This window comes from Ambystoma mexicanum, chromosome 8 (assembly GCF_040938575.1).
Source record: "Ambystoma mexicanum isolate Mex_15411 chromosome 8, UKY_AmexF1_1, whole genome shotgun sequence".
NCBI classification, from domain to species: Eukaryota; Metazoa; Chordata; class Amphibia; order Caudata; family Ambystomatidae; genus Ambystoma; species Ambystoma mexicanum.
The window spans coordinates 819,271,228-819,294,552 of NC_090929.1; the positions used below are offsets into that span (position 1 = coordinate 819,271,228).

Sequence of the window (23,325 nt, forward strand, 5' to 3'; positions counted from 1 at the left end):
CTCAAGGCCAAGTACCACCACTGGCACGAGGAGTATAGAATTTTGGCAGATTGCGCTAAGTGGCGCAACTTGGTGTATTGTGTATTGTTCCACCATCATAAACAGTTTTGGAGGCTTGTTAATGGTGAAGATGGGCAGGCTAGAGTGTTGTGGGGGTGCCTGAAAAAGAGTGGGTTTCCGACATACACTCCACCCTGGGAGGTGGCACTCACAAGACACTCATATGATTTTCTGACTGATGACTGGAACTTGGATAGAGCACAGACAGACATTGCAAACTTGATACTAGCAAGTAAATCATCAAGAGCTCCAAGACCCGATGGGTTATGCAATGAGCTTCTCAAGCTTAACAGTAACATCTCAGCTGAGGGGCTTTCCTGCTTGTGCCTTTGGATCGGTGTGACCCAAACCTTGCCTCCTTCATGGAAGGACAGTGTCATCATTCTGGTTTATAAGAGGAGTTTTCACACCGATCCACGGAACTAGCAGCTATTGGCTATGCTGGATGCACAGGTACATTTCTTTGTGCTGGTGTGTTCCTTGAGGACGTGAGGAACTTAACAGCTGGATTGAGAAATTTAAGATCATCCCCCTCAACCAAATGGGATTTAGGAAAGGCTACAGTATCACCATTAATAGCCTTACTCTTGTTACCACTGTCCAGCAAGCTTGGTTGGTCCGCTAACGACCGATCTATGATGGCTATAGCGACTTCAGTGCAGGCATAGGCTGCGGCTGAAGTTGAGTAGCTGGCATATACCGACAGGACTCCTGAAGATAATTATTCAACTTAATGATTGCACAAGGGTCTCAAGCAGGGGTGCATTCTTGCAACCACGCTGTTTAATTTATATCTAGCAGACCTGGGAGGCCATTGAAAACTCAAACTCTCTCCCGTCCAAATTAGGTGACACCCCCTACAATGGTTAGCCTATGCAGATGACCGGGCCCAATTAGACCTCGACCCACATCGCTTGCAAGAAGCTCTAAATATGCTTAACTTACGCTGCCATGAATTCATTAATGATTAACACCTGCAAGACCAAAATTATGGCCTTCTATCCAATATACAAGAAAATGAAAAATTCTCTATGGTTCCTCAGTGGGTAGGTGATCAAAATGGTCCACACCTCCAAATATCTGGGGATCTGTCTCGATGACAAACTAAACAGCGCTCACAATGTAGATCAGCTTCAGGTGACGATCGGCAAGCTAGCAGGTGGAATGCATTCACTTGCACTCAGGGGAGGTGGCTACTCTGTGGGGATCTTCATAAGTGTCAGTACTCACGTACCAAGGATCAGATCACCTGGAATCTGGTACTTGTCGAGATCCAACTGGGATGCTGCTCCCACGATCACAACTTGAACCCAATAAGGGTATCCTCAAGAGAGGGCAACCTTTCTCTTGAGACATTATGCTAACCGTACAATAAACGGGTACCACTGTGATTCAATCGAAAGAGTAAGGTACTACTAGTACATGGCAAGCTGAGGAAGAAAGGAGAAGACCAGAGCTACTGGAAAAAGTTCAACATGGAACTAACATAGAATGCAAAAGAGCACGAACCTTGATTATAGTATCCGGAGCCAATACTCTGGGAATATGCAGATTTTAAACTGGACAAAGTATGTTAAATTCCAGGAGAAGGAAAATGCCGAGATTAAAATGGACAAGGAAGAATGACCGAAAGGAAGGGAATGTTAGTGGGTTAGTAAGGACTGCCCCCAGGTGGAACGAGGATGCACTACTGGAGATAAAATAAACACTTGTTGGTTCACTTCAGAGCGTCCAATAATACAACACGGTTTATAGTCATTGCAGCGAATTCATGGAAGTGAGAACAAAGCAGTCGGTCAACTCACATTTCGCATGTAGCTGGGTGCTGGTTACAATAAGGCGCAGCCCAGCCCTATGGTGTTGTTACTTTGAGAATAAACAGTAGGCCTACCTGAAGGGTCAAGGGGGCTTTAGGGGATTCAAGTGTCAAGTGTCAATAGCCAGATTTTCAGGTATTTTCGGAAGGACTAAAGGGTGGCTTTTGGCTTTGGGAAGCAAAGCAAGGCCTTCTGCACTTTTGTGGGATACACAGATTCCCAATAGCACATAATTAAGCCTTAGAAATGGGGGGTGGTGTTATTATCGCAGTATCATTCCTGCTCCCAAGTTGGCGGAAGGCAATAATTGGCAAGCACACGATCTGAAGAAGCTACTGGCACCATATGTACAATAAAGTCAAATAGTTTATGTAAAGCTGATTGTTAAAATGCAATTAGAAAAGTGCTGCATGGCTTTCCTCTGCGCATTATGCTTGTACAGCCCACTGTAATATGGTGTTGTGCAGACCATGCAATGCATTCTGCCGGGAGACTGCCCCCCCTTCTGCGAGTCTTGCACAACTATCAGGAGACTCGTGCCCAAGAAAGCTCTGTGGGAGGTCTTTGCATTGCCGCTACGCTACTGGTTTGCATTGCCTGGATCACAACATGGCTGCACAGTGGAACCATATGTACCATGCTGCATTTCTTTGAACAATATACAAGACACACAGTGGAGTAAGTTTGCTGAAAATATTGGGGTGACATGACATCTAAAGGAGAGGAGCCCCAGCCCAATGTAGGGGGACAAAATGGTGTGCCACCAAAGTTGGGGTAGGGGGGTGGACACCCTTGCCCCCCCTAAAATTACTCCGATGGACGCACAGATCCGCGGCCCCAGATGGGTCCCAAAAGCTCTAGCGCCATGTTGAGAGTGTGGTCAATGCCACAGAGAGTTCAGGCTATATTCTTATAGTGCTTTTTTCGCTGTTTTTGTTTTGTTATAAATCCCCTCTCTGTAATTGTTTTCGCTGAAATCACTGGATACCATTTTTTTCTATTAACTGATACATTAAGCCACTGATGGGTTTAAAAACAACTAGTAGTTAGAACATAACCTTGGTACTGGCAATTACCATTGTTTTTGAACATTGTTTATATGTGGTGCAAGGCATAGTGCAAGTCATTCACAGTGCCTTGTGTGGGCACTCAAACACTTGAGAAGGCGACCGACAGAAGGTGACAGTGAGGTTCAAACGTTTCTAGTCTAAACCCTATTCTGAACCACTGTTGGCCTGTGAAATAAAATAGGCCTCCAAATAAAGCGGCCCACGCCGCGAATGAAACTGTTTTGGGTTGTGCCTAGCAACAGGACTGTAAGCGGACAGCAAGTTTCCAATATGCTTTGAGAGGGGACCAGCTGTCCTCTCCAGCCATGCTCTTGCCCCTGCCACAGCAGGGTTTAACGTACAGTGCCCGGAGGCCTTGAAGAATAAAGGGGGCCAATTGGATACACTGAGCCCGCATGTGTGAGAACATCGAACTGGCTGCTATTGTTCCTCAAGGTCTCCAGCCTTCGAAGGTTAAGCCATGCCACAGCACAGAGGTGGCAACATAGAAAATCGGGAAGCTGCCCAAGGTCTATGGTCCATTCCCGGGCGCAAAGTAAAACCCTGCTCGGGACCAGCGCACCGCCGTTTATGTTACAATAAGAAGTTTTCAATTGTTTTCTTTATTTATTTTTGTAGCCGTATGTTAGGACACTGCCTGTTACATGCAGTTTGCTGATGTAAGTTCATAAACCCTTTGAGCTATTTTACCGCGATCGGAACTGCCGACCTGCATGCTCCAAGCACAGCTCTGCAGTAAGCACTTGAACTGCCTGAGCTATTTTACAGGGAAAGGAACCTGCAATGCCGTATTTTATATTGATGTTTTTTTTCTATTTGAAAATGTAAGCACTCATTTTTTACTAATGATTAACAGAATTGCTTTTAACCGTCCGTTTTAAACAGATAGTCAGTCCTCTTTCTCGTGGTAGGTTGATTTTGGAATAGATGGAAAACTTGACTGTCTTTTAGGCAACTCATTTAATAATAATAATTAATTGGTTACATAGGCAGCACCTCTTTTAAAGTTTCCTTATTTATGCTTCATGGTCTGCGTCTGATACTTCTTAGGTCCCCGCATACACATATTGTTTCGTGGCTATTTGTACCCCTTCTACTTCTCACCTCCTTTCCTTTTTGGCGCATGTATGTCAAATAGAAGTTTTTAAACCACCATGGACCTGTCCAAGGCATTAGGACCTTCAACTGTTCGACCTTGGCCCAGAAAAAAGGGCCCACGCCAGCCTGTTTGCATTGCCTGGGTGCCTCAAAGGACTGTGCCATCCTCCCTTGAACAGGTGTCTTTCATTTTGACTAGGGCCAGTAGCACCACAGTGAATTCATCTCTGAAACTGTTGGAAACCCCAGAAACACCACAAGCATAGTGTGTCACCTGCTAGCCGGTTAGACGGCTGCCTGTGTTGTGGCGTTTTCACACCCCTCTCCCCCAGGCCTCCCCTTTCTGGTCTCCTGAGCCATAGCACAGAAAGTTATATAATCTGCAGGCCCTGCTAGGCTTTCACTTATACCGTCTATTTTTAGCTGATGCAACAGCTGGGCTGGGAAGCAGTTGACAGCTCGAAAATGCTTCTCTCTCTCTGCCTGTGTGAACTACAGTATATTTACGACAAGTCACGTTCGGCCAAGAGCTCCAGCCCCCTCCCCCTCAACCAAAGACAGGCAGATGAAAAAGAAAATGGAGCTACCGCTGCAACACCAACATAATAATCCCATGAGTCATCCAGGGATACTGCAGAGTTTATTTTAATTGAATGCCGGTTGTATACCAAAATCCGATGAAATCGCTGGTGAGAGACTCAGGGCCCGTTCATGTGAATTCAACAGATTGTGCCAAAGCTCCAGCATTTTGCTCAAATCAAAGAGCTTTGGCTGCAATGAGCAAGCAATTCTCCTTCGAGAGGCCTCAACAAATCAGCGTCAGACGCCTGCAGGGTGCCACATTTAGAAATGTCCCTCGCCACCTTCCTGTCACAGGGGGTCATTTTAAGTGGGGTGGTGTGTTCAACAGAGACAAAAAAAGCGAGGCATGATGCAAAGCGCCTCCATTTAAAACACTGCCTCATTCTTGCACCCTTCTAAGGCGGCAGGAGCGGGAAGGAAGCAGGGTTTGCATCTCCACTTTGCTTTCCTCTTCCACCTTGGAAGAGCACCCGCTTTTATGGCTGCATGATATTTTCATGCAGTCGTAAAACAAATGGAGTCCTGTGAAATGCGCCTCAGGTTTACGCCCGTTAAATATAAGGCGGATTCAATAGGACTCCATAATAAAATACCAGAGATGTCTTTATGGGAGGGCAAAAGGGGCATTTTTTAAACATTTTTTTCTCTGATGGGAGATGAGGTTGCGTGGAGCTGCTCTCCCGTCAGGTGAAAATACAAAATAAAACTATCTGCCCACCCCCTCGCCCCCACCCCGGTAAATCCCGGGATGTGAATAGCTTTCACACCCCTGCTGGGGGGTGGACATGAGCTTTCCCGGCCCGCAGCCCAAGCTGAGGCTTGTGCTTCTCACAGGCCTACTCAAGCTTGGGCTGGCGGGCCGTTAATGCCCAGTCCTCCCCCCAGGCATGAAAGCTATATGAGTCGATGTTCATGGAAACAGAAAGAGGGGTTATGTTGGTGAAAGCACTGTGTTTACTCAGGACCAAGACCGTCTTTCATAAATCAGGGCCAGGGCCTCAAACCTTGCTCTGGTCCTAGAAAGAAGCCTGAGAATTATGCCTAGGTAGATTAAAAGGACTGTTAAACAGCAGTGAAGGCACTTGTGGCAGCGTGGGCACTGGGAGTGGGAGGGCGGGTGCAGTAAGTGAGCAAGAAAGGTCTTTGGAAACATTGTGTACAATATATTACAATATATTACTCTTGTTTGAATGAGAAAACTCTTGTGTCTTGGCCACGGAATTCTAATTAATCTTTGGATGGATAACACACATGCTTTTTTCAACCATCCTCTCAGTTTACTCCCTCATCTTCTTGGTCACACACAAGCTGTTTTTTACTCCTGTTAGGCCTCTACTAGGCCTTGTTACGCCTCATTCACAAACGACATGGGAGCCCACTTTCGGTCGACCTTCACTTTATTGCTCTTCCTACATTCTGTCCTGCTCTTCCGCTTGTTCCTTCCTTTCCTCCCCATCTCCCGCTACCTCCCATTGTCCTGAGTCCCTCCTCGTTAAAGGGGCCATTCGTCTTTCCCTCAGTAACACCTCCCCCTCACTTAGCATGACACTTCCCAGGTTACATCTGTTCAATCAGAGGCTGGGGTTTCCTTGTGTCCCGATGGGATCGGCTGGGTACCTCGCGGGTCTCGCCTGAACTTTCTTCTTGCGGTGCTTCGTCTGTCTCTTCGTCTGCTTCCTCTGTCTCAGCTGCCGCCTCTTCCCTTGGTCCCGGTTCCTCCATCTTGTATAGCTTGCGAAAGAAAGAAGAATTCTGCGTTATCTCCCCGCAGTCTCCCGTCGCGGTTATCATTGGTCCTTTGACTGCTGTGACTATAAGGGGATCTGTGTTGTATTGGGAGTCAGTCTTTCTTTGTAGTCTCTGTCGTACAATGATAGTTTCTCCAATCAGGATTTGCTGCTCCTTGGCTCTTGGCATGCGGTTCACCCATTCTTTGGCTTTCCTCTTCTTTTCTACATCCCTTTCCAGATCTCTGCATCCTGCTCAGAGGGGTAATCCTCCACTTGGGCAAGGCGGGTCCGTGGCTGGTACTTCACCATGAGTTCGCCCTGTCGTCTCATGCGGGGTGTTCCTGTAGCTCTGCAGCATTTGGCATATTGCTTGCGGCTGCGCCATTTGGTCTATCACAGCCTTTTGTCTGGTTCGCTTGATGGTGGCCATGAACCTTTCCATCATCCCATTGGCTTGTGGCCAAAGTGGCATCACCTTTTGATGGTGGAAGCCTAGGTGACTGGCCAATATTCGGAAGTCTTGCCCTTGAAATGGCGGGCCGTTGTCTGTCTTCACTGTAGCGGGGATTCCACACTCAGTGAACAGTTTGTCTATCGCTGCGGCTATGTAATGGAATGCCATAGACTGCACATGTTTGATGAGGGGAAACCTGGAGTACTCATCAACTATGACGAATAGGTGTCCCCCTTCCTCCAGTGGGCCGTAAAAGTCCATGGCTATCCTCTGCCATGGTCCGTCGGGCAGGGGTACTATTTGCAAGGGGAATGGGGTGTTGCTTGGCGCTGCTTTCTGACAGGGCCCGCAGTGGGTTAGTACATCCTCCATGATGGTTAGCATCTTTTTGGTGCTCTCAACCCCTCGGTGGCCTTTGTGGGCTATCATCACCAGACCTTTCCTGAGGCCCTTCTGACTACTAGTCGGTTGCCCCTTAACAGTAGCCCTTCGCTTGTCATGGCGATCTCCCTTCATATCGTTGCCAGTCTTACCAGGACTTTCTTGTCGACCTCCCCTTCTGTGAAGTGTTCCGTGTCGAGGTGTTTCCACTTATTCCCGTTGGTGAGGCGCACGGCTGCCTGTACTGTGGGATCGACTCTGCTCTTGACAGTGAATGTTTCCTTTGTGACGGCGGGGGGAGGGCATTCACAGATAGGTACGTGATGTAGTCCTCTGCCTCTTGTGTTGTGGTGTTTTCCATTTACCTTTCCGGGTGTCGGGATAAATAGTCTGCCAGGTTGGCATCGCCCCCTGGTTTGTAAATGATGTTGTAATCGTACTCTTGAAGTCTGATGCCCCACCGTTCGATGCAGGGGGGCATCTTGGTCTTGAGGTTGCCGATGAGAGATAACAGCGCTTGGTGGTTGGTGATGAGGGTGTACTTCCTCTCAATAATGAAGTGATGAAATCTTTCGCAGGCCCACACAACTGCAAGGCTCCCACTTTCTGCCTGGGAGTAAGCCTTTTCGGTGGGTGATACGGCTCTGTTAGTGTACGCAACAATGTTGTGCTTGCGGTTGTCATCAGGGTCTGATTGTGCCAGGATTGCCCCAAGGCCAACGGGGCTGGCATCAATGGTGAGATCGGTGTCCCACTTCGGGTAGAAGTACGCCAGTTGTCGATGGTTGGACAGTTCTTCTTTTATGGTGAGGAAAGTGCTTTGGCACTGCTTGTTCCAGTCGAACAGGGCATCCTTCCTGAGGAGGTTCCAAAGTAGGTCTGTGATGGTGGCGTAGTTGGGGAGCCATTCCTAGTAACGATCTTAGCTCTGCAACTCCCGTGGGTGCGTTCAGGTTGACGATGGTACTGATTTTCTTGGGATCAGCCATTATGGCATAGTCTGAGAAGATGTGGTTTAAGAAACGCAGACTGTTTCTGTTGATGGTGCACTTAGGTTTGTTGAGTGTGGGGCCTGCTTTGTGGAGAATGTTGCATACAGCTGTTAATGCCTTGTCATGCTGTTCTTGAGTGGCCCCGAAGATAAGGATATCATCACTATAGTTGAGGGCAATGAGCACTGGGGATATTAATCTGCGTATTGTCTCCTGAAAAATGTCAGCAGCAGAGGAAATCCCGAAGTTGAGTCGTTTGTATAGGAATGGTCCTCTGTGAGTGGTAGTGATTTGTCAGGATGCGGGATCAATCACCAGCTGGTGGGTCCTTTGGATCAGGTCCAATTTGGAAAAACGAGTGGCTTGGTTGAGCCGCACTAGCATTTCCTCAATGGTGGGTCCCGGGTGTCTTTCTCTTTGTGTGGCCAAGTTCGGGATGCGCATGTCTATGCATAGGTGCAGTCGTCCATTGTCTTTGGGGACCACTACCAGGTGAGACACCCTTGGCGTGGGGCCTTCCACCCTCTCAATGATGTTGCTTTGCAGGAGTAGTTGGAGTTCCTGCATCACCTGTGCTTGGAGGTGGAATCCGACCCTGCGGGGATATTTGTAAGAGGATTCAATTCAGCACTACAGCTAAGTTAACGCCTAGTCTAGAATACTGAATGAAAACCCTTATTGATATATCTTTATGTCCAGTTCATGCGTTCTGGATGACTACCCCTATATAACACCCCTCTCTTGGAATCCCCCTGACCCCACTGAGCCAAGAAGTAGTTCTGTTTTGCAAGTTTAAAAGGTTTATTTGATAATTTAAAATAGATATATATTATATCACGCTTTATAATAAATTAATAATTGAATATCACACTTAATCTAATATGATAAAGATCAACAACGGAGAATCTGGCACTAGCACACTTCTTATAATCACTAATGAGTTGACATGAAATGGATAAGGTAGCACACTGGTAAATAGGAACAAAAGTATAATGTGGTAGAGGATGCTTTATGTAAGCTCAGGTGGATGCAATAATCAATGAATGCAGTACAGAAAATACTCAATATGATTTCAACAAAACAATGTAATCACTTTTCTCTGGCTATTCACTCCCCCCCTCTTTATGCAATGCAAGGGAATGGGAGGAAAGCACGCAGTTCTCAGAAATGCAATCAATGTAATCAGTTCAATCCCCCCCAAGCTTAGACAACAGAAGTTTAAAACACAGATAGGAGTTTTGAAAACACAGGCCCAAATGCTTTGATATGTGCTAGCAATGGATGAGAAATATGCTGGAAATGCTTTTTAATTCCCTTTCAGAGGTTCAGGGTGAGTGGTATCTAGTTAATATTAGTCCAGGCTCACACTAGCAATGGGGCAGGGATAGTTAGCAGGTTAAACGAATTTCTGGCAAATGGAAGGCAAGCAGCAGCAGTTTTTACATGTGAAGAAATTTGCAAATCGCGGCAAAATTCGCGGATGCGTGTTCCGCGATTGCGGTAAAACTATAAGGGGTAGGAATGCGGTTCTAGGTGCGATTCAAAGCTAAGATTCTAAGCTTTCAAATAAAAGTTGTTGCAAGTCTCTAGCACAAACGGTTGCGGAGATATGAGCGATTTTGTGAAGGTCATTTTTCAGATTTGAAATTTTAAAGTTCAAAAAGACAAGTGCAGCTTGCGACTAGAAAATGACAAGTGACAGCTTTACAAATGACAGGTGACAGTTAGGAGGCAGTTCTACTTAGATTAAATAGATTGAATTATATTATTTTAACTAAGAGATTGGTTCTGCACAGTTTTCTAGGTACTCACACTATATTCTTGAGTGAAATGGGCCTCGCCATGGATCTGGTCAGGGTTTTGGACTGGGCTCGGGTCTCTCTCTGGGCACAGCACTGCTTTCTCTCTGGGTACAGCACTGCTTTCTCCCTCTGGTCTGGTCTCTAGTTCTGGATAGATTGAAGTCTCTAGTTTGGCTCTCTGGAGGTTTGATGGAGGTAAAGTCTGGATCTCTGGATGTTGTATGGTCCGGCAGAGCGCGTTGCAGCAAATGGAATTGAAGGTCCCTATCTGTCCTGTCTGTCTGCTTTTATGTGTTTAGAATGTGGGTGTGTTCTAGCATCACTGACCCTACCTCTCTCTCAGCTTCTAATTGGTCAAACTTCCATTTATCATTTGATTGGGGAATGAACTGTGAGTCAGAGGGATGTCATTTTATGGCTTGCAGATAGGACACTCCTCTGTCAGATTGCACATATTCTATATTTGATAATAAAAGACATATTTCACAGTTACACAGTTGCTTGAAATTACATATACATGGTGTGGCTGAATTTAGCCATGTCTCTGTCCAAATCTGCTGTTTCTAAGAGCTTGCATTCAGAAATGGCACATAATTGACTTTTTAACTGATTTTTCAATTTCTGACATTGACCCAACTTTACATACATGTGCGTAGGGAGTATGGACATTAACTGATGAAGTTTCAGATTTTTAACATGCATACATTTAGAGTAATATCCACTTTTCCGCTAAAACCCCCCTGAACACGCCACCGGGTCGAAAAACCTCTTAAAATGTGGGCAGAAAAATCACAAGAATTATGGTATCATTTATAAAATTTTCACATGTCCGCTCTATGAATGATCCATCTTTTTAAAGTTATGTTCTGGCTCCAAAGGGGTGTGGTTTACCCTCAGCACAAGGTAGACATACTGGTTTTTCCAGTTCTGCCAAGCCAGCTTGCTCTCACAGGCAGTGCTCCTCCCCTTTCCTCAGGAGGAAGCCACTTTTTACGACCATTTACGACTCCTGCCAATAAAACCTTTGCCTGAGCCAGGACAGGGCTTTGTTCACTTTCCTGCAGAGCACAGGTAATTCAATTATCAGATAGATGGCATATCCTTAGTGTGAGCAGCAAAGGGGCAGCTAGGCCTGGGAACACAGCTGTGACTCAAGTTTCACTCCTGATGGGGGTAGTTGCCAGGCAGAATTCAGTTCCTTAAGCCAGGTTTCAGATAAAATGTCACTTTTTGTTCCCCAGTTTCTGCATTCAAATAAAACTAAACATTTTCACATATGCAGCTAGAAGGCTGATTCTAAGTTTAAAACTATGACATTTAAACAGTTACAACCTATGTGACACTCAAAAGTAGGTCACTCAGTCAATTTGAACATTTAGATTTGTAGTGTCTTTCAGTCCAATGCAACTTAAACTGCTGAAATCCACAGCGCAGCCAGTCTTGTTATAAGCATTTTTCTGGGCTCTTCATTTCCCAGATTTTGTAGGCACACAACACTCCATTCTACCAAATGTCTGCTGGTGTCCAGTGAGTTTTTAGATGTGTTGCAATGTTTAAAATAGACAGTTTGAGCCTGCCTTCAGAGAAACACAGGGTGGTTTTAAACTGCCGGCTTTTGGATAGTGGTGAGTACTGGTACTGCACCCATTTTTGGGATTTAAGAAAATGAATTCCCAACAATTCTAGGTTGCATTTGGCAATCCGCATTGCCATTCCCAATGGTTTCAGACTACTGTGTGGGTAGTCCAATGGTGGTTTTAGGCAGTTTCCTTCTGTGCCCATAACATCGGCAAAAATGAATGGCAGCCTATTCTTCATGCATTTCCCTGTGCATTTTCTGGGAAGCTCTGGCCATCATGATGTTTTCCATGTCAGTACTGCACAGTTTTGAGGTATGGCTCGGATGCATGGGTAAATACATCCCACAATATTGGGGTGCCGGGGTACCATTTGGGTTTATGTGGAGACTGATGATGGTGTCTTTCAGCATGCCCACTCCATCAAATAATTTCAGGCTTTGAGTCCTTCGATATCCAGCGAGCAGTGGGATATTGATCGCACCACCTGTGCGCCTGGTGGGAGGTCCTCGATGACTTCCGACGGTTCGTATTGAATGTCGATTAGGGCAAGGGCTCGTGCTGTCCGATAGCTGAGGAGGCAGCGTCTTATGGAGGGACTCTGTATCACATGGATGGCGGTGGACACTCTCCGACCTCTGTGGGTTAGGTCACAGTGGAACTGTGCTTTTGACTGTAGCAGCTGTGTTGGTCCCTTTTGAAATATGTGGGCTTGGGATTTGCACAGTCAGTATGCCTCTGCTATGGTTTGATAGAGTTGCTCATTCATAACATTCACGGTTGCCCCCGTGTCCACAACAAACTGGTTGTGTAGGTTTCCGATCTGGACGGCAACCTTGGTTGCCATGGTGTCTTCTGACGTAGTGCTGATGAGTCTCACGTATTCTCTGCTGTGCCTGTCTTGGGTATAGTAATGGTTATCTCCAGGTTCTGACGTCTCATAATGCGCTGGATATTCATACGGGTCATGATCATATCGTGTGACGGGCTGAAAGTTTGTGCCATACTCCTGATCAGGCCATTGGCTCCCTGGGTAGCCCGACTCTGGGTGGGTTCGTAGTCGGGGTAGTGTGGACTCGGTTAGTAATAGTATGTGTCAGAGCGATACCTGGGTGGGTCGATGCTCAGATCCTCTATGGCTCTTATGATGTCAGGCCAGACTGCTGACAGACCCATGTACCTCTCCTGCAACGTCTCCTGGTCCCTCTGGTGGGCTAGCCGGTCGCTGGGTCCTCTTGCTTGTTCTAGTCATCTGGCCGGATGGTCGGTATGCAGCGGGTGTGGGAAGCCTTTCTCTGCACATCACCTGGAAATGGTTCTCCTGGCCTCATCGCATGCATCTTTGTCCAATGGCAGGGCATGGTCCTCTGTGGGGGAACTCAAACCTGCACTTGTAGCATTGTTTGTCGCTCTGGGGGCAGCTTTGTGGGCTTCTGAATCCTTGTCTTCCCCAGGGCCCCATGTTCCTATTGTATCCTGGCTGTCCGGCTGCAACGGCTGCGATGGTTTCACACGTTTTGGGGTTTTCAATGGCGGCTGCCTGAGCATCCACTCACTCATATATCCTGGCAGGTCAATTATTTCTTGTAAGGACAGGGGTTTCTTGAGTAAATGCTTTCTGAACAATGACGAGGTGCATCCTTCTATGATTCTCAGTCGTATTGCCTCGTCATCGCTAAAGTTGGCGAAGTCGCAGTACTTGATTTTCCTCTGGAGACGGATGATAAACTCTCCTATGGACTCATGTGGTAGTTGCGTGCATTGATTGAATGCATATCGTTTATAGTCTGTTGGGGAGTACTATACATTTGTTGTTGACTGCAGCTAGAAGCCGTTGATATGTGCTTCTTTCCTGAACAGGGATCGTCTTCATGATCCCTTTATCTCTTTTCCTGCCAGGTTGGCGAAAAAGTCCACTTTGTTTGGCGAGTCATGATCTCCTACTGCCCTCATGAAGTCCTCGAATTCTTTGACCCATTTTTCCCACCTTTGGCCTTTGTTGTGGTGTGGGTGGAGGGCGAACGGGTTGGGTCGTCTTAAGAACATGGCACGGGACACTGGTCCTGGGTGTACGAGGGCTTGGGTGCCTGCATCTGTCGCTCCTTGCACGTTGTCCGTCATGTTGGTGAAGTGGCGTGTGAGGCTGGTGCTGCATTTCAGTGGTTGTTCCAGGTGTGTTGGTCCTGTTGTTGTGACGGTCCCGATCTATCTGGTTTCTCTGGTCTTGTCTCTGCTGTGCTCCTTGTGCGTCCAGCAGCTGCGCATCAGATCTTGCTTGTTGTAGCTGTGGGCCTGGGTTGGGGTGGTGCTCTGGTTGCCGGTGGCCTGTGTTGAGGCACCGCGTGTCTCTGGGCTTAGGCGGCATGTGGTGCTTGGCTGCGCCCCCTCTCGAATTGTGCCGATATGGCTCACGTGCGTAGGTGGCTTGTGGTGCTTGGCTGCGCCCCCCTACAGCGTCCACTGCTGTGGCTGATGGGGTGGTGCTAGTATTTATTTGCGCCCCTCTCGGCTTGTGCCGTTATGGCTGGTGTGGTTGGGCTGTGGATGGTGGGGTGGTTTTCTTCGTCAGTCATGACCCCTTTTGGCCTGTGTCACTACATGGCTGGGCCCAGGTCCTCTTTACCGTCCTCTCTGGGTGCACACATGGCTTGTGTGCCAGTCTCGGCATGGTCGCTGCTCTACTGGGACGGGCATGTGGGGCCACGCCTCTGGTGTACACCTCTTCAGCCACTCACTTCCTCTGAGCCGTGTCACTGCTGCTGGGCTGCTCCCACTGGCCGCTCCTCCTCCGCGGTGGGTGATGCTGCTGGGCCCACCGCGGTTCATCGCTGCGGGTTTCACTTTGCCTGCTATGCAGTCCGCTTGGCTGGAAACTCCCTCACTCTGCTGGGCACTGCACGTCCATCCTTCTGCTGGCACTGCTGACCCTCCGTGTTGCCAGGCGCTGCTCGCTGCTCACTGGGCGCCTTGCACCTTCCGTTCTGCTGGGCACTGCATGCCCGTCGTACTGCCACTGTGGTCAGCTCTGCCTGCTGGGCTCTCCTCGTCCTCCGTATACTCAGCTGGGCACAGCGTGGGGACTCATCGGTCCTCGTCGCCAGTTGTTATGCTTCTACTAGACCTTGTTACGCCTCATTCACAAACAACACGGGAGCCCACTTTCTGTCGACCTTCATTTTATTGCTCCTCCTGCATTCTGTCCCACTCTTCCCATGGTCCTTCCCTTTCCTCCCCATCACCTGCTACCTCCGATCGTCCTGAGTCCCTCCTCCTTAAAGGGGTCATTGATCTTTCCCTCGGTAACACCTCCATCAAGGCTAAAACACAACAAAAAGGAAAAACATGCACAAGAGGAATAAGAACGAGAGGAATAGGAAATGGGTTACATATTCAAAAGGAATGCCACAATCCTGGATTCTGAATATAGATGTTAATATAACAGTGATTCAGGTCAAGAAGGGGATTTTTGGGTTGTAGCCTTACTCTGCTGGCCAACGTCAAGCAGATGAATCAAGAGGAGTTTGGATGATCCTAAAGAGTTTTCTAGTTTTCTAGTTTCTGAAAAACAACAAACTGAAAAGGTGCTTGTGAATACACAATATGTCAAAGTTCTTTTAAAGGTGGGTGGAGGGGAGTTATACCCAAGCCGTTTTAATCTGGTGGGCACACATTCCACTTCTGTCCCAATCACGTTTAACAAGCAAGACAAGTTTTTTCGAGAACCCAAACAAGTCAACAGCAGTAGTCCTACAGTTCATTTGCCGTGCCACTCAACATTGTTCTTCTACATGAGCTTGACTTAAAAAAAAAACATGGCAAGAGGCAAACTTGTAGTTCTGTACACAGTAAAAATATGTGTTAAGATGATCATCACAATTAAAATTCAGATATAAGCACTTCTAATGTGGCCAGATGTTTCAAAATATGAAAGAAAATTAGGGATTAAAACATTGCTTGTTGCAAAAAGGAGAGGCTCACAATGTCATAGAACTTTCAAGTGTGGTAAAGTAAACAATAGGGTTCAACATTGACCCTTTAGAAATTTAACCAGATGGGTGGGACTGAGCCTAACAATTCATGCTGGGACTAGGTGGTTTTCAGTACAGTCAGGAGCAAATGAACTATTTTCTTGTCAAGAAACATATTTTATTGACATTCTGGTTTCTTCTCCCTACTAGGATCACTTCCAGAAGTTTATCCCACCTGGCACAGAAGGTGGTGTTCAAGGGAGCGGCTATGGTATCATGCATGGAAGCGGCCAGATGGTGTCTAGCATATCAGTGAGCCGGTACGGATCTCAACAGCAACATCCGCCTATGCCCGCACCCAAACCTGGAAGTGCTGGACACCATGGGGGTCCTGGAGCAGGGCAACACGGTGGCCAAACAGGTGCAGGAGCTGGGACTGGTGGAAGTGAAGGTGGAAGTGGGCAAGGTGAGTATTTCCTGCAGCAGCCAACTACTGCCAAATAGCAGCAATTGAATGGCCATTTGAACATATGAGTTGTTCTCTAGAAGATTGGGAAAAAAAAGACATTGGGCCTCATTACGAGTATGGAGGCAGCCATGCCCTTAATAAGGGCATGGCTGCCTCCATACCGGGTTCCAGTACTGGGTTCTGTGAATGAGCAATTACCAGGTCATTCCGACCTTGGAGGACCCGGTAATTCCTCGTGCACAAAACCATTCCCCATTCCCATTTGAGTCCCCATAGGGCTCAATGGGAATGGGGATGGAGCTAATACCGGGCCCGTTATTAACGGGCCAGTTATTAGCTCCTTGGTCCCCTCGCGGGACCCGGAAAGGACGTCTGGTTTTACCAAACGTCTGTTCCGGGTCCCACTACGGGACCTCGTAATCAGGCATCCCGTAGTGAACGGTGCCGGTCCCGTACCGGCACCCTTCCTTACGGGAACGCAAGCCTCGTAATGAGGCCCATTCTCTAAAACTGAGCACAGGGCAATGAAACTCCGGCATGCCAATACCAAACATGGTGCAACTTTGCAAATAAGGAGCACCAATATTTGCCCAGGTAGATTCCCAGTATTTGGCAGTGCTACAAAATTACCAGGCTTTTCTTAAATGTATTTTATTCCGAGAATAACTTTAATTCTTATATTCCGAATGCTCATTAGACTCAGCAACATCAGTCCAGGTTCTCCATAAATTATGCTGATGCTTCTCCTCAAGAATCACGCTTTCTAATCTTGTGTAGTGACACGCAATCACTCCTATTTCACAAAAAAATTAGGTAGCATTAGTTATTACCAGTTTAGTGCATAACCCGGAATCCAAACCTCAGAGAGTGGCTTAAGAGTGGTAGTATTTTCACCTGCGTCACAATACAAATAATGTGATAGCTGTATGAAAATGAACTGCGAATTAACGATGGCATGATTCACGCAAAAGAGTAATGTTTTGGGGAGATTCCTTGCCCCTTGCAGGATTGCAAATCCAACAAAGAAAGAGGTGTTATGAATCTAGATCAAACACTGACTAACACAATTCACAAGGAGACATAATGGCGTACATAAGAGTTTTAGCTTCCCTCTTAATGTCACGATGAGGAAAGAGTTCCATGTTTTAGCTGATTAGGCAGCACATCTAATTCCACTTCCTGCAGCTGAGCCAAAATGGGCTCACCAATAGTATGTAATGATAGCCCTTCACAGATGGTGAGGCCGGATGCAGCGTCCAGCCCTGCAAGTAAAATACATAGCAGCCTGGTTGATATGTTACTTAGAAGTTAGACAGTCCATTTTAAACCAGATTCTTTCAATCATTGACAGCCAGTGAGGAAGAGTGGCGTTCTCCACCCATAGACCAGATGATGGCAGATGTAGTCCCATTTATCAATGAAGGACCAGCAAAGCTTGCATTGCCAGAGTTAACATGAGATTGAATGGTTGCTATTCAAAGAGCAAAGTAGTGATCAGAGTATGTCGTTTTGGGAATCCATTTCTGACCACCGCACTGATGTGTGGTTGTAAAGTCATGTTCGCGTGTGCAGAGAAAACAAAGAATTTCCATTTCAGGAGAATTGTGCCAATTCAGCAAGTTCACCAAATCATTTGTTTTTCTATTGTATTTGGATTTTATTAAGCGCCTTAAACCAAAGCATAAATTAGCCTCGTAAATGCTTTAAAGCAGACCACCTGTCAGACCCCCGTGCATGATCATCTTGCTACAAGTCAGCCTCAGCCAGCTTGACTACATCCATTCAATGACCGAAGAAAAGACAAACCTGTCCATTGGGAAAGATATTAGTGCCAGAATTGAGACTGAGGTATATGCGGGTATCATTGGAGTACTATTTCTCAAACCAGGAAGTTACCCAAGAAGAAAAGCAGTGGAGCCAAACATATATTCAAAAGGACAGAAGAGAGACGGGCTGCTCGGAGCACCACATATGTCATATGTCAACAAGGCCGTGTCTCGACGTTATAGTATGAAGTGGCTGCCAAGACCACAAGAAGGTCATAGTATAAGTAGACATACGTTGTCGGACTGGGGCATAACGTTGTCTCAGGCACCAATAAAAAAGTGTCCCACGGGTTGCAAATGGCAATTCATTCCTTTTGTGACAGACTGTTTGAGTAATACCCAAAGGGAGGTTTTTTATCAAATGTGATGCAAATTGTGCATTTTAAAGAATATTTATTCAGTAACACTGGTCAAAACGACTAGCCGCATGGTGAAGTAACTTATCAAACTGCAAAAAAGTGGCCCACACTAGCATTTTGTGGGTTTGGTTCGGGCATTGTCCTATTGCCCTATAGGCCAGTCCGAGCCTGCCCAAATAACACTACAGACTTCTACCAAGTGGCATGCATTGTCTCAAAATACCTTCATCAGTGAGGTAGACGCATGCGTGGGTTTAAGCCCAGACTGAAAGCATATAGAGGATAATAATCTAAGAAATCGTATTGTTTGATAACATGAATCGTTGCCAGACTGTCTTAATTGAATGGAAGTGTGCCAGTGGAATGAAATGAGAGAAAACTGACGCATCCATAATAGCTTTTTGCCACGGCCAGGTAGCCTGGTACAGTGGCGTCTACTAGACATTTATTTATGAACTCCTATAAAATAGGAGCGAGTGAGGATGAGTGTCTGGTCTTTCAGGACCCAATCGGGGACTGAGGTCGACCTTACACTTATTGGGCTGTCAGTTGTTCAGCAGTTCTGTGATTGTGTCAGCTATGGCTGGGGACATCTGGAATAAGATCTGTCAACTCTTAGTTTGCCAAGCAGTTCTAAAAAGTGAGGTGCTACAATTGATAAGAATTTCTGTTTGACACTCAGTTCTTCTCTGACTTTAAATATTTCATTTACAAAGCAGCAACAAAAATGCATTACAATGTAATGGAGGTTGTGACTGTTCATGAGCAATGGACACAATTGTTGATAGTCTAATATAAACAGCATTACATGATTCATAGCTTTCCTCATATAATGGCTTCAAAATATATGGTGCTATAATGGCTACCCTTTAATTACTCATCATTAGCTTGTAGAAAACTTCCAGAGGCAGAGTTTAGGCAAAGTACTCTTAGTTGAGGAAGCTGATTTTGTTGAGACACTGCATCAATGGCATATCACGCAGGAAAAATGCAATGTCACAGTCCATCATTGGTTAAATGAGCTAGCTTCCTATCGGCTGACTCCCATGTCTTCAAGTCTCACGTGAATCCACGTTGGTGCTATTTTATGTGTGCAAATGTATTACTTACAAGTGTTGCAGTGCCACCACTAGGCCTTCCCAAAGTACTCTTTGTTGTACACTGCTGGTAAATATTCTATCAGTCAATATGCACATTTGCAACTAACCAAGTCTCATGGAGCAAACAACATGTCCTTCTTTTCCACCAGCTTATATGAATCTCCCTGCCCCCCTTTGCAAGGCAGTGGCCTAAACCTTGTGTGTTCCAGACAAGTATTGTGGTCACTCATGCTTTCTTTGGTGTTTCTCAAGGTACCAGACTGGTGAACCGCTTCAGAAACTGCTGGATATCCACTGCTTTAGGAAAGCCAGTAGTTGTATTTATTGTCTGGGGGTTATTGTTAGACTTTACCCCTATCATGTTTGCTGAAGGAATGGACAGGATAGATACAGCATCCAGCTCATACCCCAGGATCAGGAAACTTTTCTGTTGTGCTCTCATCGTCATCACCATCTCTGTTCTGTAGCAATGCACCCGTGATGTAGGTCCGGCCTCTTCATCAATGGGGTCTATAAAATAAAAGTCTTGTGTGTCATAGATAGGTAGCGATGGTGTTACCTGCAATAGTTGTAACCGGTCAGATCTGTTCATTCTTTTGCGCACATCGTCGGGAAAAGATACTCCAGATTGTAAAGGATTTGACGTCTAGTGGTGATTGCGTTTTGGCCATCTGACTCACCTTCTGTGATTCTCTATTCGTTGTTTTCACCTCTTTTGCTGAGAGTTCTTCCTCAGTAAGAACCCTCACTTCTACTTCACAAGATTGACCCTCGGAGTCCTCGATGTCCACACCCAAACATTTTTCTCTTATACTTCCCTTTACCACACCCTTTATGTTCTACTCAGGATGTTGTATTAACTAACTTGTCAGCATACCTGCGTTCTTTGCTTGCGTCACTTACATTTCCTATTTATTTTCTTGTTTGATTTATTAGCGCCTTGCACCTGTTTCACTTCTACCTGCTCCAGGGTTCAGGCATCCACATTGTTTCGTTCTAACTGATTCTGTGCCCCTAATCCTTTTATCTTTCGTCGTTGTTACCTAGTCAACTTTGCCACTGATACTTCACTGACAAATTAGTCATTATTTAGCTCCAGCAAACGCACCTGCGAGTTTTCTTGACCCATATTCGCTCACCCGTCACCCACGGCTTCTTATCCAAGTCTTCAATAGCCTGCCCCAGCGACTTGAGCTTTGCAGAGGTCCCGCGACGTTGGGAATCGATTTTCTCCCAATTTTATTAATGTGGAACCATTATCCTGTTTGCACTCTTGGATACGCCCACATCATTTCAGCAACATTTCTGTGGCAAATTGTAGTGTAGAAATCAGCATTTCTTCAATTTTAATCTAGTCTCCCGAGGATTGCACTGTGTCATTCACCTCGAGCGCCAAATTGGGAGACTTTGATAGTCTTGAGGAAGAGGACTCTCCCGCATGCAGTTCAGCAAGGACACTACTACCAGCTTCTTCCAAAACCCGCCCAACAGCATGTGTAGGGTGGACCTTAGCCACGCTTTGTAAAGAATAACAGAGTTCAAGGCGAGAATTATTATCTATTAAGGAATCCGATTGATCATTTTCACGTCCATTGACCCGATCGGACCCCGTTTTATTATGTATTACTGATTTTTCTCCCAGGGAGTAAAAATCTGCAATCTTTTTGCTTTTTTCGCATTTCCCTCCTCTTCTTTTTCTCTTTCAGCAGTCAGAGCCATGCTTCCCTGAGCTTTTTGTATTTGCATACACTTATTTCCACCACCCTTTGGTCTTCTATTTCTTAAATCATAATTCACCCCACAATTGGGCTGCCGGATGATTCTTGGCGGCATTCCAAGGCAGCCCTTTGTGAAATATTTGGCTATCTGTGTCCAGACTTCCAGCTGCACCCAGACACTAAGCAAAACACTTCACACTTGGGGGATACCCCAAGAGCGGCTCAAAGGGCCGGGCCTATGACCCAACAGTCACCACTGTGTCAAGGACTGCTAGTGTGAAATACAGACCTAGCTATACCATATGCAAACCTGTATGGCAACGTAGCCTCTACAAAAACGGTACTAAGTGCTAAAATCTATGATCTATGATCTATGCGCCAAGCACTAAACTGAAATGGACTCTGTTTCCAAATGCACCAGTAGCACCAGTGGACACCACACACTCCTTCTACAGGTCCCTATTCTGGAGCTAGTGCCTTATGCAACCTTGCAGCACTTTATGTACTGCAGTAGAGCAGTATCAAGGAGGGCTAGCCAGGTAGCCAAGTAGGCTTGAGAACGGGGTATCAGAGGTGAGTGCCCAACACACCCCTGAAGACCTGCTGTCCAGTCCGCGCAGGATCAGTGTGGGACCAGTGTAAACACCATTGTAAGCAGCGAGGGCGAGGAAGTTGGATACCGAGATCACCGCACATTCTCATTCTCACCAACAACCCCAGTGATCGCTAGGCTCAAGGAGCCCTTTCACTGTACGGCTCTGTTCACCGCTTCACCCCACCAGGGGTTTCTCCAGGGGTTTCTCCAAGTCACAGTGAACGCTGCATGGAGGCTAGAGGCTCTAGCTAGAGGGTAGAGAAGGGGACCTTGTATGCGTGTCATGCTGCACTGTTAGGACATGTTAGACGCTCACTTTTAAAGCCGTTTAAGAAATTATTGAAAAACAAAAATACAAAAGAAGTTGCTTGGTTTTGTATACGACTCATTTGTTTCATGTTAAGAGAAGGTTCCTCATTTGTATCGTTTTAAGAAAAGGTTGCCACAGCCGTAACCCCCATAGATTCCCGCTTCCCCTTCTAACTAAACTAAACTAATCTCTGTAATCCTGCCTGTTATTTGGTTTGATTGTGGCTTTAAAACCTGAAATACATGTTCGGTTGTGAGGGCATTTTCCCTTTGCAGCCATGTGTGTTTTTAGGGGTGTCAACCCCAGTTCACTGTTCACAGAATCTGTGGATCTTCAAGGAGCACCCTCCCCAGTAAAAGGGCCAACGAAGGCCACCACTCTGCACAGGCAGCAGATTGGCCATACTGCTGATGCTGTATATGGGGTTTCACTGAGCACACTGTCCAGGTGCCAAAAATCCACGCCCTCGGTCGCTAATACAAGGACAACGACACTCATATGCATAAAAGGGCACCATCATAACGACGAGGGCATTGCACACTGACAAGTATACTAATTTCCAACACCACATTGTGACAACACACTTGGAAATACACAAAATATGCATAGAATAACGTAGCCTAACAGTGGGTGACAAGGATACTGAATGTCATCGAAGAGTTCCATGGCCATATAGAGCATCACAGTAGGGGGAGGGGGGATTCTGGCTTCAGATCTACTGTACTATGGTCTGGCTGCAGATATGTAGAACGGTGTCCAGTTATAATGTCGACTGCAAAAAGTTGAATGCAAAAATGTCGAGACAAAAAAATGTCGAAAAAAAAATTCAAATGTGAATTTTTTATTTGTATGTTTTTTTGGGGTCTAGCTAGTAAAAATAAATGGGGGTTGGGAGGGAACTCCCCCAATAAAAAAATTAATTAAAAAAAACATTAAAATTTGTTTTTTTTCGACATTTTTGCAGTCGACATTTTCACTATAAACCATGTAGAACGTGTGTAAAATATGCACTTGTCGAAGTAAAACGCAATATTCAGCATGTAATGTGTAACAAACACATTTTTGGAGAATGTTCATGAAAAATGTTAATTTTATGATTTACTCCTTTTCCAGAAATTGTACTTAGTTTCTGAAATGGCAAGACTATTGTAGATAGTAAGACTTGTTTAATGCCTTTTACAACCTCTTAACGAAAGCATTTTTAAAACAGTGTTGTTCGGTCACTTTCTGATAGCTCACGTGTTAACGGTTAACCAACGTTTTTTTGTAACATGCTTAATACTAGAGACGAATCTCTAAGTGTGGGACCAGGATGCAAACCTGTGTTGCTGTGTGTTGCCTTGCTTACAAGACAAGCATGTTTCCCCTGAGTTATCTTCCTGGGTACACACCCTGGTTTCCTTCTCGAGCCCTTCGC

General features: G+C 46.0%; 1 protein-coding gene across 1 annotated transcript in view; it reads left to right on the top strand.

Moving 5' to 3' along the window:
* The window catches only part of MYOZ1 (myozenin 1), a 144,879-nt gene that overhangs the window by 110,330 nt on the left and 11,224 nt on the right, over positions 1–23,325 (top strand). Inside the window, exon 4 of the mRNA XM_069610691.1 lies at positions 15,742–15,997. Within this exon, the coding sequence (XP_069466792.1) occupies positions 15,742–15,997 (256 nt within the window). The remainder of the gene's footprint in view (positions 1–15,741; positions 15,998–23,325) is intronic.